At 39.3% G+C, this 15,600-nt stretch overlaps 1 protein-coding gene across 6 annotated transcripts in view; it reads left to right on the top strand.

Annotated features, from left to right (window-relative positions):
* PIBF1 (progesterone immunomodulatory binding factor 1) overlaps positions 1 to 15,600 on the top strand; it is a 146,674-nt gene that overhangs the window by 89,795 nt on the left and 41,279 nt on the right. For 5 of the 6 annotated variants that reach the window (XM_083810486.1, XM_083810487.1, XM_083810485.1 and 2 more), the window contains exons 12-13: positions 5,621 to 5,771; positions 14,090 to 14,180. In XM_083810486.1, the coding sequence (XP_083666612.1) occupies positions 5,621 to 5,771; positions 14,090 to 14,180 (242 nt within the window). The remainder of the gene's footprint in view (positions 1 to 5,620; positions 5,772 to 14,089; positions 14,181 to 15,600) is intronic. The other variant, XM_083810488.1, reaches the window with a different exon arrangement.

Below are 15,600 nucleotides of genomic sequence, written 5' to 3'. Positions count from 1 at the left end.
GACTTGTGCTTTAGAGTACCAGTGTCCATCACAGAAATTCTCTCTTTGTGTCAAATGTCAGCATTTAGATACCTTCTTTGTAAAGGATAGGTCCTTATTATGTACCCTTACAAATAAAGCCTTTCTGTCCTCTAATCTAGTTCTTCTAAGACTGCATACTAGTTCTAGGGGAATTTCACGTCAGGAAACAAAACAGAGAATTTATATGAAATTCTTATTTTTTTATATATATATATATATATTCCTTAAAATTGTATACTACAGTTTCAAAACTAGCAATAATCAAAATAAAAATTGGGTGAAATTCTCTTAAAAGTGTACTGGTAGAAGTATACAGACTTTGTAAAGTTCTCTTACATCATTTAATTACACTAAAATATGTCAAAAATGTTTAGTAGAATTTTGCGTATCTGTACTTGTTTTATAGGCTTATTACTAGAAAAAAATTAGTTCAGACCCTTTTATAGGACACAGCATCTAGTAGAATCCAGCTTATCATAGTTAGATGTTGAAATTTGATCTCTGACATCCTTCAGAATCTATTTGTGCAAGATGAAAAATAAGTTGGTTTTATTTTCCTATACACGCAAGGGTAGTAGCTTGCTAGCTGTTTCCAACAGCTGCACGTTCATTGACAGCTGGCAATTAAAACCCCCTTTTTTTACCCAGTGTTTCCAAAATAAGTGCAATTGTACATTTAGTCAATACTGCTTTATGATTAAAAAGTTTATCTTCACACCCACAAAGGACCATAGAAGAGCAATTGGAAGTAGACAACCCCAAGCAATTCTCTGCCCTTGCTGTTCCTAGCTCTCCACAGGAGCCATCAGCTCATCAAAGGACCAAGTCCCCCCACAAAGAAGATCCCAGATCAAGGGCAGTGGGGGACCCCAGTGACACAGTCAGAGACGCAAGCTTCTGCCCATGGACCATCCCAGGGCTGTCCAGGAGAGCCTCAGCCCCATGGGCCAGGAGGCACCCACCAGTGGGTCAGAGTCAATGGGAGAGGGTCACCTCAGACTGAGGTGTCACTGCCTTGGGGTATGGGATACATGATGTGATGCAGAAAAAGAGCATATGGCGTTTTCACCAGGCTTATGTTAAGGGACATGTTACCAGTGACAAGGAAAAGACTGGATGTAGGTGATACAAAGAGGAGCAAGCATAGGAAAATAGAAGGGTAAGGGGATTAAAAGCCATGTCTGTGTTACTGCATAACTGTGTGTGTCTTGATGTGTGCATGGGACTCTGTACCAGCTATTGGCATGAGACTGTGGCCTTAGGGTCTTCTCTGTCCATGTGCCAGCAGCTGCAGGGGTCCATACTACTTAGGTGTATATATATTTAAATGTATATAAGATTTTATATATTTTTTCCCCTTCTAAAAGCTTTTTGATTTTCTCACAATATCCTTCTAGAGGAAATGTTCAGCATATAGCTAGACATGCACACAACACAGTGGGTGAACAATTGGCTGAAGAGTTGGGCTCAAAGGGTTACAGTAAATGGGGTAACATCAGGCTGGTGGCCAGTCACTAGTGGGGTTCTCCAGAGCTCAGTTTTAGGGCCAGTTCTCTTCAAAGCTTTTATCAATGACCTGGACACAGGAATTGAGTTCACAATAAGTAAGTTTGCAGATGCTACTAAATTAGGAGTCATTGTTGATTCCCTTAAGGGTAGAGCGGCCTTACAGAGAGATCTTGTGGATCCTGGTCTAATGGAAGGTGTCCTGGTCTAGTGGCTGGCATCCCTGCCTATGGCAGGGGGGGTAGAATTAGATGAGCTTTAACCCAAACCTTTCTATGATTCTATGATTTTGATAGATTAGAGGGCTGGGCAATCACCAACCATATGAAAATTAACAAGAGCAAATGCTGGATTCAGCGCCTGGGATGGTGTAATTCTAGATACATAAGTGGATGGAGAGCAGCCCAGTGGAAAGGGGTCTGGGGGTTTTAGTTGATGGTAAGCTCAGTATGAGTCAAGGGTGTGCCCTGGTGGCCAAAAGGGCTACCTGTATCCTGGGGTAGAAAGCTAACCAGTGAAAAGAAGTGACTGTCTTCCTATAGTCAGCCACGGTGCATCCTCACCTCAATTACTGTGTGCAGTTTGGGGCTCCACAAAGTAAGGATATTAAAATATCAGAATGTGTCCAAAGGAAAGCAACAAAGATGGTGAAAGGTAGAGGGCATGACTTAGGAGAAGCAGCTGAGGTCACGTGGTTTGTTCAGCTTAGAGAAGAGACAGAGAGGTGACCTCATAGCTGTCTACAATTTCCTCATGACTGGAAGCGAAGAGGGAGGTGCTGATCTCTTCTCTCTGATGCCTAGTGATAGGACCAGAAGGAATGCGGCATCAGGCAAAGTTAAAGCTATGTCAGGTGAAGTTCACATTGGATATTAGCAAAAAGGTCTTCTCCAAAAGGGTGGTCAAGCACTGGAACAGGCTCCCCAGGGAAGGGGTCATGCCCCAAAGCCTGTCAATGTCAATGTTCAAGAAGCGTTTAGATGATGCTCTTAGATACATGGTTTAGGTTGGCCTGTACAGAGCGCGGAGTTGGATTCCATCCTCATGGGGCCCTTCCAACTCAGGTTATTCTATGATCCTATTTAAGAAATTACTGTTTCTGCATTATCTCTTCCCCTTTACTGTCCACAACAGAGTTGGAAGAACGAGAGTGTATGTTTACACGTCTGTGTAAAGTCTGCCACCTTAACAGTAGTGCTGATAAAAAAACTAAGTTTTGTAAAACAATTTGGAAAATAGTACCAGTGTATTCCAGATTTGCATTGGCAGTCTTTCTAAAACAGTCTGCTTTAAAATACAACTCTCAGGGATGGTCAGAGGGCTGGAACACCTCTCCTATGAAAACAAGATGAGAGAGTTGGGGTTGTTCAACCCGGAGAAGAGAAGGCTTCCGGAAGACCTTATAGCAGCCATCCAGTACCTAAAGGGGGCCTTCAGGAAAGCTGGGGAGGGACTCTTTGTCAGGGAGTGGAGTGATAGGACAAGGGGAATGGTTTTAGGGTAAAAAAGGTAGATTTAGATTAGATATTAAGAAATTCTTTGCTCTGAGGGAGGTGAGGCACTGGACCAGGTTGCCCAGAGAAGCTGTGGATGCCCCGTCCCTGGAAGTGTTCAAGGCCAGGCTGGATGGGGCTTTAAGCAACCTGGTCTGGTGGGAGGTGTCCCTGCCCATGGCAGGGGGTTTGGAGCTAGATGATCTTTAAGGTCCCTTCCCACCCAAACCATTCTGTGGTTCTATAACAAGGTTGATGATTTGAAGCTATTTAACACCTTATTGTCACTCTGTGAGATATTTTTAAGTATCAATGCAGAACAAACAAAAAAAATAGAAATTATATTCAGCAATATACTAAGAAAAGTATTTATACCTCAAAAACACCAAGGTATCATATCAGTATATGAAAGTACATCACTAATTCTCATCCAAGATCCTGACTAATCTCTGTAACGTATATAAAATGTCATCCCTCTGCAAATGTTTGCCACTACAGGTAAACTTTCCACTATCTAGAGACTGCTGCCAACACCTTGACACCTACACACAATATATTTTTTTTACATTATGTAAAAAGTTGAATGTTGTGGACCCTTTCAACTCTACAAACTTAGGATTTATTCTTTTTCAAACGCGTATCTTCAAAAACGTATCATATACTGCTTGCTTATTTTACTATTGGAAAGGTGTCAAGACTGCAACAGAACAAACTTGAAAACAAAATTTCTTCACCTGTGCAAAGTTAGGGCTGAAAACATCACCAAGTCCAATTTGTGAGATTTAAATGAGATTGATAGTATATTATCTAAGACAGCAGGATACAAACTGGGCAGGACAAAACAAGAGCTTTTTTTCCAAGTGCCAGCTATAGTATTCTTAATTTTGGGGGGAAGGATGCTGTCATTGGAGGTTCTGCATTTCTATGAACCTGCATAGGCTGTTTATGAAGAGGAGCTGCATAGTGGAAACAGAATTACAGAGTGGAAACAAGGCTTTAGATAAAATGTAATTTCATGTTGTTCTGTCTGTATTGGAACATTCAGATCTTAGCTGTTGAGGTTAGTTGTGGTCATGAGCACTGGGAGTGCCAGTTGTGCTAGACTTTGAGGTTGCTAAATATATTTTAATTGTACAGACATGTCTAAACTTTGAGGAAGATAGTTAAATTCGAGCTGTGTTTCCATTTTCTTTGTGGATATTTATTTTATTTGAATAACATCTTGAATATTTGGCATTCAACTGTACTAACTCTTTTGGCACTTTCCTCTCTAGAGATATGCCTTGAAACCAATGCTCTTTCATTACGAAATGTTATTGCAGAAGTTAAACATTTGTTGTCCGTAGTTTTTTCATTCATTCCTTTTGACTGATTTTTTTTTAATTTCATTTCTAATTTGCAGTTTGAATGTATTAATATTTTTTTCATATCCTACCTTCTTAGAGAGTATTGATCTTAACTAATGGTATAGTCACTAGCACCTTAGGTGCTTCATGAAAAAACTTGTTTTTATTTGGGTTTCAGCATAGTTTCTCTTCTTATGCATGCTAAAACTAGGAAACAGCTGTTTTATATGTTGCCAAGTTTTGACTTATACATTTATTCTTCTATGGCAATAGTTTTTTTTTCTTTTTAAGTTTTTATTTATTTATTTATTCTTTCAGTTGTTTGTTTCTCTGAACATTGTGCATACTTTAGTGTTTTTGACAGTGTATCTGGTATTACTGCTGTATACAGTATGCATATGTTTCTATATCTCGAGACCTATATTTAGTGATCATCTTCAATGTACACATTTGTGAAGTCAGTACTAAAGGTAGCTACAGTACTACTTAATTATTACTTTAACTTGGTTTTGGTGGGTTTTTTTATTATTATTTTTTCTGTGCAGCATATCGATTACTACTTCACTAACCAAACGTGTTTTCCTTCCAGTCAGTTTTATATTTTCAATGTTGTTTTCGATTTTCAAGTACCATATCACTTAGCTTTCTTGTTAAGCTTTAGTTCATATACAGACCTTCGTAACTTTTACTTTTGAGTATATGCCTTTTTGTTTAATCTCGGTGGGTTAAATCCCAAATGCTAATGGTATATTACCTTTCAGTAATAAGTAAATAATAAGAATCTGCTATATCTTAAATAACAAATTTTGGAATTTGTGCCTTTTACCATTCTATAAAGGAACGTTCTTATTTCAGATTGATTACTAAAATCTGAATCCAGTTAAAGCAACAAAAAGAAATGCATTCATGCTTTGTTGACTGCTGTGTATTAATTTTTGTAGCTGTTACATTATTTTTTGTAACTTTTGTAATTTAAAATTATTGTAGCTCTTTCAGAGAGGGATTCACAGAATTACTAAGGCCTTAGGAGAGTGTCATAATGGATACCTGAGTGTAATCTGGTACAAGATCATATAGATGAAAAAATAACTAATTTTTAAAGTATTTTAATTTCTCCTATGGAAAAGTTATATTGATGCATTATTGTTATTTGATATCATCTTGCTGAACGTTTTACATGTGTTTTTTATTTTTTTTGCCTTTTTCACAGCTGTGATGCTGAATCCCTGATTTTTTCATTATTCATTGTCACAGGTGCTTACAAAGGAATTTTATAGTCTTCAGTCTTCTAGTGAAACACGCATTATTGAACTCCAAACACAGAATTCTGAGTTTCAGGCAAGACTAGATACTTACGAAAAACTTGAAAAAGAACTTGATGAAATAATAATGCAAACAGCAGAAAGTAAGTTCTGATACAAATCATATTGTATCTGTAGATGTTTCTGTGTTCTGACAAGACATCTTATTTCTCATGGCACTTGGAAAGTCTTAGAGTGTCTGCCATTCTCCCTGCCTCCTCATGCCTGACGATTAAGATGCAGTAATTACTTTGACAGAATATATTAATGACAAGTTGTGGTGGTTTTATGCAGCTGGGCAGCTGAACTCCACTGCAGCTGTTCTCTCATTCCCCCTCCTCAAAGAAAAAGGGAGAGAAAATACGATGGAAAGGGCTCAAGGGTTGAGATAAGGACAGGGAGATCACTCAACAATTATTGTCACGGGGTAAAAACAGACTCAGAATAAGAGAGATTAATGTAATTTATTGTCTTCCCTAGCAGACTAGAACAGTGAGAAACTAAAAGCAAACTAAAAACTCTCTCTACAGTTACCTTAAAGGAGGCTGTAGCAAGGTGGACATTGGTTTTATCTTCCAAGCGCTACTAAATAATAAGACGAGAGGAAATGGCCTCAAGTTGCACCAGGGAAGTTTAGGTTGGATATTATGAAAAAATTCTTCACTGAAAGAGTTGTAAAGTATTGGAACTGGCTGCCCAGAGAAGCAGTTGAGACACAATCCCTGGAAATTTTCAAAAAACGTGTAGATGTGGTGCTTAGTGACATGGTTTATTGGTGGGCTTGGCAGTGCTAGGTTAAAGGTTGGACTGGATGATCTTAGAGGTCTTTTCCAACCTAAATGATTCCACGATTCTATGAAAAACCCCCTCCCCAGCCACCCTCTCCTATGTCCTCCCCCCAAGCGGTGCAGGGGAATGGGGAATGGGGGCTGCGGTCAGTCCCTAACACTTTGTCTCTGCCGCTCCTTCACGGTCCCTCTCTGCCCCTGCTCCACGTGGGGTCCCTCCCACGGGATGCCGTCCTTCCCGAACTGATGCTGCAGGGGCTGCCCACAGGCTACAGCTCTTCAACAACTGCTCCAACATGGGTCTGTACCACGGGGTCCATCATTCAGGAGCAAACTGCTCCAGCACGGGTCCCCCCAGGCAGCAGCTCCCCCCAGACCCCCTGCTCCTGTGTGGGCTCCTCTCCACGGGCTGCAGCTCCGGCCCGGGGCCTGCTCCTGCGGGGGCTCTCCATGGGCCGCAGCCTCCTCCAGGCCACATCCACCTGCTCCACCGGGGGCTCCTCCACGGGCTGCAGCGTGGAGATCTGCTCCGTGTGGGACCCGTGGGCTGCAGGGGGACAGCCTGCTCCACCAGGGGCCTCTCCACAGGCCGCAGGGGAACTGCTGCTGCGTGCCTGGAGCACCTCCTGCCCTCCTGCTGCACTGACCTTGGGGGCTGCAGGGCTGGTTCTCACTCCTTGCTTTCCCAGCTGCTGTTGCACAGCAGGTTTTTTGTTGTTGTTGAATTTTTTTCTTCAATCTGCTCTCCCAGAGGCCCAACCAGCATTGCTCCCTGGCTCAGCTCTGGCCAGCAGCGGGTCCCTTCTGGAGCCGGCCGGAGCTGGCTCTGATCTGACATGGGGCAGCTGCTGGGCTCTGCTCACAGAGTCCACCCCTGCAGCCCACCTGCTACCAAACCCTTGCCACGGAAACCCATTACACAGGCTTCTAAATGTATTTTTAAATATTGATCAAATAAACATGAATTTAGATGTATGGATATTAATGATCATCTCACTTTTTCCCCCCTCGTTTCTCTTTTGCTTATTCTAATTATCCATTATAATTATGACTTTTTTTTTAAGATTCTCCTATCATATATTTTGAATACCAGGAAACTGTCTTTGTTGACAAATGATTACAGGTTTAATAATACAATAGAGTAATAAATGTGAATATTTGAATGAATTGCAAAACAAAACAAAAACCAAAAAGCTTTTTCTTCTGTTGAATTAATAATAATCAGACGTGAAGTATTTGCTAGTGGCAAATCAGTCTGTTCCAAGTACAAAACCATGGATTAAACTCAAGTCTGATTATTTTGGAACAATTTTATTTCTGGTTGGCCAATATCTATTCTCAAGTACAGCAGAATTTCTGTGGAATCCCTATTGATATGATTCTTAGCCTAAGTGAATCCACAAAGCAAGTGCTTTCTAACTCAAAACTAAGACTCTCATCTTGAGGTCTTTTAGCTAGTGTGTGAACAGAGTAGACTATTTTTAAGATTTCAAACTAATCTATATATTTCCTTGTCCTTCTGTCTTCCTTTCCTTCTCAAAAAAATAATTACAATTTTTAAATAACGTTTTCCAGGTGGAAGATAGTTGTATATGTTTTATATGCAAACAGTAGTGTATATAGCTATGCATATATTACTGGGGTGTAGTGACACCTGGCAGTCTTTCAGTAGCTACGGTGTGCATACTTTTATTCATTTTATACACTGCAGTTTGTACTTGTTAGAATGGCATGACAACCCAAAGTTTCCAGTCTGACCATAAGTATGTTTGCTATATACATGCTTATGTTTTAGTAAGTAACATGTTTTTGTTTTTAAAGTATGTATGAACTTGCCTAAGGAGTATTTATGTATTAATGTAGATTTTTTTGGCCTTAACTATTTTTTCCCCAAAAAGAAAATTAGGTTCAGAATACTATTGTTTGTTTGTTTGTTTTTACATGGATTTACATTTTCTTACTGATCTTATGATGGCAGTAAAGATTTTTACAGAACTAAATAATTGTTAACTTCTTGCTAAATAGTCTAATATGTTTTAAATATAATTTACATTATAAGATACAGAATATGATTTAAAGAAATTAAAGTTTACAAATGCACTGGTTCATTTATATATAACCACTGTTTATTTTCTGATTCTGTTGGAGGAAAAAGGGGAGTTATAGTGCAATATTATTTTAATATGTTTCAATAACTTTGTTTTTTCTTACTATTGTTGTTGTATCTTTGACACTGAAACTTAAGGGTAATACTAGTTAACACTGAATTCCAGCACCAAGGTGAACTTCTGAGGCAAATCGGAAAAAAAAAAAAAAAAGACATTTCTTTTTAAAAAATACTTAGAGAATACGGACATACTTTCCCGTGTGTCTCAAATTAAGTCCTAGCATTTACGTGTCAAAACTAAAGGTCAAAAATATTTGAACGAAAGGAAATACCATTATTTTCAAATTTAATGTGTTTTAGAAATATTCCAATCAGTATTTCAGAGAAGATAAACTAAACACTTCTTTACATTTCAATACTATGTGATTTTTTTTTCCTCTACTTGAGTTATGAAGCTTCTGCTGTTTTACACTATTTGGGGGTGCTGAGCGGTTAGGGGTGAGCATTGGATTCTCTGGACTTTTTAGTAAGCTGTGCATTTTCATGTTCAAGGTATATTTTGTCATATAGTCATATAATTTTTTTACTTTGGAGAATGTGCATGTGGAAAAGATCACTGAATTTTGACTTTTATTCCCTCATCATGCCTCACTTTATTAATATTGAAATAACATGAAACAGCCTCTTCAGGAAACTATCAAGAATTTGTATAGCCACTCCTTAAAGCATTTGAGTGGTTTCCACATGAATATCAACGGTAAACTTTCTTGGCATCTCTCTCTTCTTCCTTTTCAGGGTAAAATCTTCATGTTGAAGGATTTTTGTTGTAGACTAGTCATTTGATTGTCTTGCTTTCTAGTGCTTGGAGCTTTTTAAGAAAAAGATTGAGACTATCAGTATCCTCACAATCATACTTTTTTGCTAAGTAGTGTGAAAAATGACAGTAATAAGAGTTTCCCCTCGCTAGCAAAAATGTACATTTTATATCACAGTGTCAGGTGAACAGCCTGGAAGGACAAAAAACAAGATGACACAGGCACATACCAATACAGAATGTTTCTTTGGCTTGATATCTACTATATTTCCGAATTTTTTGGTGTGTGTCTTCCTGATCTGACATTTATGTGGGCAGTACTGACAGTTATGGATTTATTGAGTAGAATCTCATTGACACTTTTCTAAGAAATACAGCCCTGAACTTGTAACCAAAAAGGTGGTTTGTGAGAAAGGCGGATTAAGTTATTTTTATGTTTTTCACCACCTGAGGTATTTCAGCCCATGAGAAATTACCTATCATAACTAAGCCTTAAAAATCTGAAGTTCTGGTGCCTTCTTAATGCCACAACAGTCAAGTTTTTCTGTCCTACTTACTGGAATTTCTGTATTGTTTTTCATAGAATCATAGAATGGTTTGGGTTGGAAGGGACCATATAGATCACCTAGTTCACCCCCTGCCATGGGAAGGAACACCTCCCACTAGACCAGGTTGCCCAAAGCCCCATCCAACCTGGCCTTAAACACCTCCAGGGATGGGGCATCCACAGCTTCTCTGGGCAACCTGTTCCAGTGCCTCACCACTCTCTGAATAAAGATTTGCTTCCTAATATCTAAATCTACCCTTTTTTAGTTTAATACCATTTCCCCTTGTCCTATCACTCCCCTCCGGCTTTCTTGTAGGCCCCCTTTAGGTATTGGGAGGCTGCAGTAAGGTCTCCCTGAAGCCTTCTCTTCTCCAGGCTGAACAACCCCAACTCCCTTAGACTCTCTTCATAGGAGAGGTGCTCCAGCCCTCCCTCTGATCATCCTTGTGGCCCTCCTCTGGACTCATTCTAATAGGGCCATGTCCCTCTTGTGCTGGGGACCCCAGAGCTGAACACAGCACTCCAGGTGGGGTCTCAAAAGAGCAGAGCAGAAGGGGAGAATCACGTCCCTTGACCTGCTGGACACGCTTCTTTTGATGCAGCCCAGGATATGGTTGGCTTTCTGGGCTGCAAGTGCACATTGCCAGTTCATGTTTAGCTTCTCGTAAACCAGCACCCCAGGTCCTTCTCCTAAGCGCTGCTCTCAATCCATGCTCTGACCAGCCTGTATTTGTGCTTGGGATTGCCCTGGCCCAGGTGTAGGACCTTGCACTTGGCCTTGTAGAACTTCTTGAGATTTAGTTTATCTTCTATTTTTACACATCATATAATCTCAATTTGCTTAAAATTCAGATGTTAGGTTAGATCTGCTTTGTTTGGATGAGTTCATCTGTCAACAAATATTTAGAATAGTATACAGTTGTTAAATTTACAATATTCAATTATACTACAGCATGCAACAAAGATGGTGAAGGGTCTGGAGGGCAAGACGTGAGGAGCGGCTGAGGTCCCTTGGTTTGCTCAGCCCAGAGCAGAGCAGGCTGAGGGGAGGCCTCATGGCGGCCTGCAGCTCCCTCACGAGGGGAGCGGAGGGGCAGGCGCTGAGCTCTGCTCTCTGGGGACAGCGACAGGACCCGAGGGAACGGCATGGAGCTGGGACAGGGGAGGGTCAGGCTGGGGGTTAGGGAAAGGTTCTGCACCCAGAGGGTGGTCAGGCACTGGGTCAGGCTCCTCAGGGCAGTGGTCACAGCACTGAGCCTACTGGAGGTCAAGAAGTGTTTGGACAACACTCTCAGACATACGGTCTGATTTTTGGGTGGTCCTGTGTGGAACCAGGAGTTGGACCCAGTGGTCCTTGTGGGTCCCTTCCAACTCAGGATATTCTGTGATTCTATGTTGTCTCATAATTCTATTTTAGAGGCGCACTACAGTTAATGTTGTTGTCAATAATGATAAGAAAAAGGCCAATGGGTAATACTATTTAAGTTGTCAACTTTTCTTTGTATTTTCATGAAGGGTTTCAGTTAATATTAAAGGTTTCCAAATTGTAGTAAATGTCGTGTCGGGGGTATGCAAATGGCATAAAGTCTGTGAGCTTTGTCAAATGGTGGCAAAAGAGGAAGCATCCCCTAATTCTGCTTCTGTGGAGGTACTTGTTGAAGCCATGAAAGAAGCACGTTGGCACAGACAGTTGCTAATTGATCAGGTGTTACTGGAAGCTATGCTCAGCAGTAGTTTGCTGCTTCGAGACTACAAGTCAAGTTCAGCATGTGGGAGCAGGACGTGTAAGGAGCATGGGACTGATGAGGTGGCAAAACGTTTGGAGTCTCATTGTAGGAGACAGATTGGTGTTGCAGTAGAAGGCAAGTTTTATGTCTGGTGATAGGGGAATATTTGGAGATTAATGGGTCACTGTTACAGTTTGCAACTTACTGTTACTACCACTAACGACAATATGCACAGCCATTTCCAGATGCATTACAAAGCTAGCTAAGTCTAAGCCCTGGACTATATCATGAATATTAAAAGTGAAAATACTTAGAAAACTGTTGATCTAGGCTGAACAGCTTATCAGTAAAATTGAATTTCTTAGTCATCTTGTGCACTACTAAAATGAACTTAATGTTCAAACTGTTGCATTTATTTTGTTGCTTTTATAATTAGAATTTCAAACTTTCATTTTTGAAGTTCAAAGTAAGTATTTAGCTAAAATAATTGTTATCGCAAAGTATTGATATTTGCAAAATATCATAATTGGTTTATGTGGCAAATTCAGAAGACAGCCTGCAAATTATAGAATAGTGGATGTTGCAAGTGGCCCCTAGAGGTCATCTAGTCCAACCTCTGCTCAAAGCAGGTCCATCAGGTTGCTTAAGAAGCTTATCTAGTCAAGTTGTAAATGTCTCCAGAGATGGGGATTCAACTACCTTTCCTAGCAACCTGTTGCAATATCTGACCGCCCTCATAATAGAAACCTCTCTCCTTTTATCTAGTCAGAAATTTATGTGTTCCTACTTAAGGTCATTGCCTCTTGTCCTAATAACTGCACACTTCTGAGAAAAGTCTGTCTTTTCACTGTAGCTTCCTGTTTGGCAGTGTGAAACAGCAAGAAGATCTTTCTCAGCCTGTCTTTGTAAATCATGTACTGTGGGTCCTTTATGGTCTTGGTGACCCTTTGCTGGACTCAATACAGCAATGTCTCCAAGCATGGGGGAGCCCAAAACTGAACATAGCATTCTGCATGTAGTCTCACAAGTACTGAATAGAAGGATCATATCCTTTGACTAGCAGTGTGCACTCTTGCTAATGCAGTTGGCCTTGTTTCCTACAAGTTGATTCATGGTCAGCTTGTCCACCCGAAACCTTAAATCTTTTCCTGCAAAGCTGCTTTTTATTCAGTCAGCCCACAGCCTGTGCTAGTGTCTGGACTTACTCCATCCCAGATTTGGGACTCTGTATTTGCCTCTGCTTAACTTTAAGGTTATTGTCAGTCAATTTTTCCAGCCTGTAGAGGTCCCTGTGAATAGCAGCCCTGTTCCACAGTCCATGATACCACCTCCCCAATCTGGTATCTTTCTGAAACTTGCTGAAGGTGCACAGTATCCCATCGTCTGCATTGTTGGTAAAGATTTTGAGCAGTATTAACACCTGAGAGATGCCAGTATTGAATGACTGACTCAAAGTTGGACTTTGTATGACTAATTTGAGACCAAAGGTCCATCCAATTTTCTACCCACCCAATGGATGCTGGTTTGGCTTTAAGGATATTATGAGAGACTGTATCAAAAGTTTTGTCTTTACACTTGTCAAGGTGAACAACTTCTGCTTCTCCCTCTTACTACCACTCATTTCATCACAGAAGTTTATCAGGTTAGTCAGACATGATTTGTTTTTGCAACCTGTTCCCAACCGTGTTCTTGTCCATACTTGGAAGTAGGGAAATTAGCTTCATAACTTTAACAGAGACTGACGAGAGACTGACTGGTTTATCATTTCACAGAATCTCTTTCTTGCCCTCTTTGAAGATGGGTATGGTATTTGTTTTCCTCAGGTTATCAGAAATTTCTGATCATCACAGTCTTTCAGTGATGGTGAGCAGCCTTGCAGTGACATCAGCTCTCTTAGCAACCTTGGATTTGTCTCTTCTGATCCCATGGACTTGTTTATGTCCAGCACTCCCTAATTTTATCTTCATCTACTTTGTCATGTATGCACAGAAAATGCATTATTTAGAAAAAACAAACAGCAACATATCTTTGTTCTGCTGAATTAAGCTTGTAATATTACTTTCTATTTTGTGACCATACCGGTAGTGAATATTCCAGGGCACTGACCTCTTTTTTTATTTTTTATTTTTCCTACTTTTATATTATTTATTACTTTTTTATTAAGTCCTATGTTAATTAAGAAATAAAAAGTGAAAAGCCTGCCAGTCTCATAAAGTGAATGTATGGCACTGTATTAATGCTAATTGTCAACAAAACTGTTCAACTAAAGCCCAAAAGGTTGTGTCATTTTACAACAACTGAAAATCTATCTTCTAGAAAAAAAAAAGTGCACGTATATAATTATAAATAGAATCACTTAGAAGTTTGTAAGTTCTTACACTGTAATTGTATTCTTCAAAGGACACCTTAATAATAGTACCTTTCTGGATTTTTTTGCAGTGGAAGATGAAGTTGAAGCTGAAAGGGTTCTCTTCTCATATGGTTATGGTGCTAATGTTCCTACAACAGCCAAAAGACGACTAAAGCAAAGGTAAATAGGTGGCTCCTGAATTTACTTGTTCAAGATAAAGTAAATGAAGATGTGTGTAGTATGTTCTATCTTAGAAACTAGCCAGTTTGGTTAACATAAACAGTCGTTTTAATGACTTAAAAATGCAGAAATAAAGTGAAGAGTAGGACCTGTTAATGTGGTTTATATATATTAATGAGCATAGAGATATTTTTCTAGATTAAGATTTTTTTCTTATTTTTCAGAAAGATTAATTTTAATTGTATAAAAACTAAGCAGCTATAAAAGCATACTAGTTACATTCTTCATATATATATATAAGGAAATAAGTTCTTTAATGCCTTTAAAATTATTTTGTTTATTTGCAACAAAAACATATCTGTCAGGAAATTAAGAAGGCCAGAGTTTTAGAGCATCTTGTTTCATCTTAACACCCACAGTGTTTGATTCTGATTACATGTTTAAGTTTGCTCTGATCCTATTAGACCAATAAATAAAAATGACATGTAGGCTAAATAGCATAGCTCTTGATCATAGTAATTTTAAAATAATAAATTTACAGTATGCATTATCTTTAAGAAATAATGGTGACATTTGAATAGTTCATTGTGTGCATAATTTGTACACAGATGTGTACATCTCACTGTGAAAGATAGGGAATGTAGTTTTATTTACAATATTTTATATAATTTATAATATTCTTAAACTTATTCTTAAGCAAAAAAAGTACTTGGTTGTTCAAAATATATCCATATAGTATAAAAAGAAAACATAACCTAAGATTAAAGTCATGGAGTAGTGGGGTGATTTAGGTTGGAAGAAGCATGTAAAGGTCAGTGGGGTCCAACACCCTGCTCAGAGCAAATCCAATTGCTCAAGACCTTTTACAGTTAAGTTCTGATTACAGATGAAGATTCCACATCCTCTACAATATCAGGTCAGAGTAACATGTTTTTTTTTGTCTCCAGCCTGACAGAGAAGACACAACAATTAAGAAAGTTGTTCTCTCAGTATTAGACTCATTCTTTGCATTTCGAGTGTGCCTACAATTTGCTTGAATGCAGGAAAGTACACTGTAATTTATGTTAGTGTTAGACTTCAACCACACTTTCTTCCATCAAAATGAGAAACCCCACCATTATTGGTGGACACTTTGGAATAGAGGCAAGATAAACATGTCGCACAACTCCACAGGATATATATCTAGCATTAAGCTATCTGTGTTTCAGGAGCTGGAAGTGCAGCTTTTGTCATGTACAGCTGTTTGTTTGGTTTTGCTACAAATGTGTGTTTAGTTGGTTTTGCCCTCTTAACCTCCTGCCCCCCCACCTTCTCCAATAAAAAGAAGATTTAATGTCCTTTAGGACAGTAATACACTATGATAGTTACTGATGAGAAGTAAGGACAAATGATGGCCCGTTTATTTTTGCAGCAAAGATTT

Source organism: Anser anser, assembly GCF_964211835.1.
Source record: "Anser anser genome assembly, chromosome: 1".
NCBI lineage: Eukaryota > Metazoa > Chordata > Aves > Anseriformes > Anatidae > Anser > Anser anser.
The sequence above is the reverse complement of the archived record's forward strand: the minus strand, read 5'-3'. Positions and strand labels throughout refer to the sequence as shown.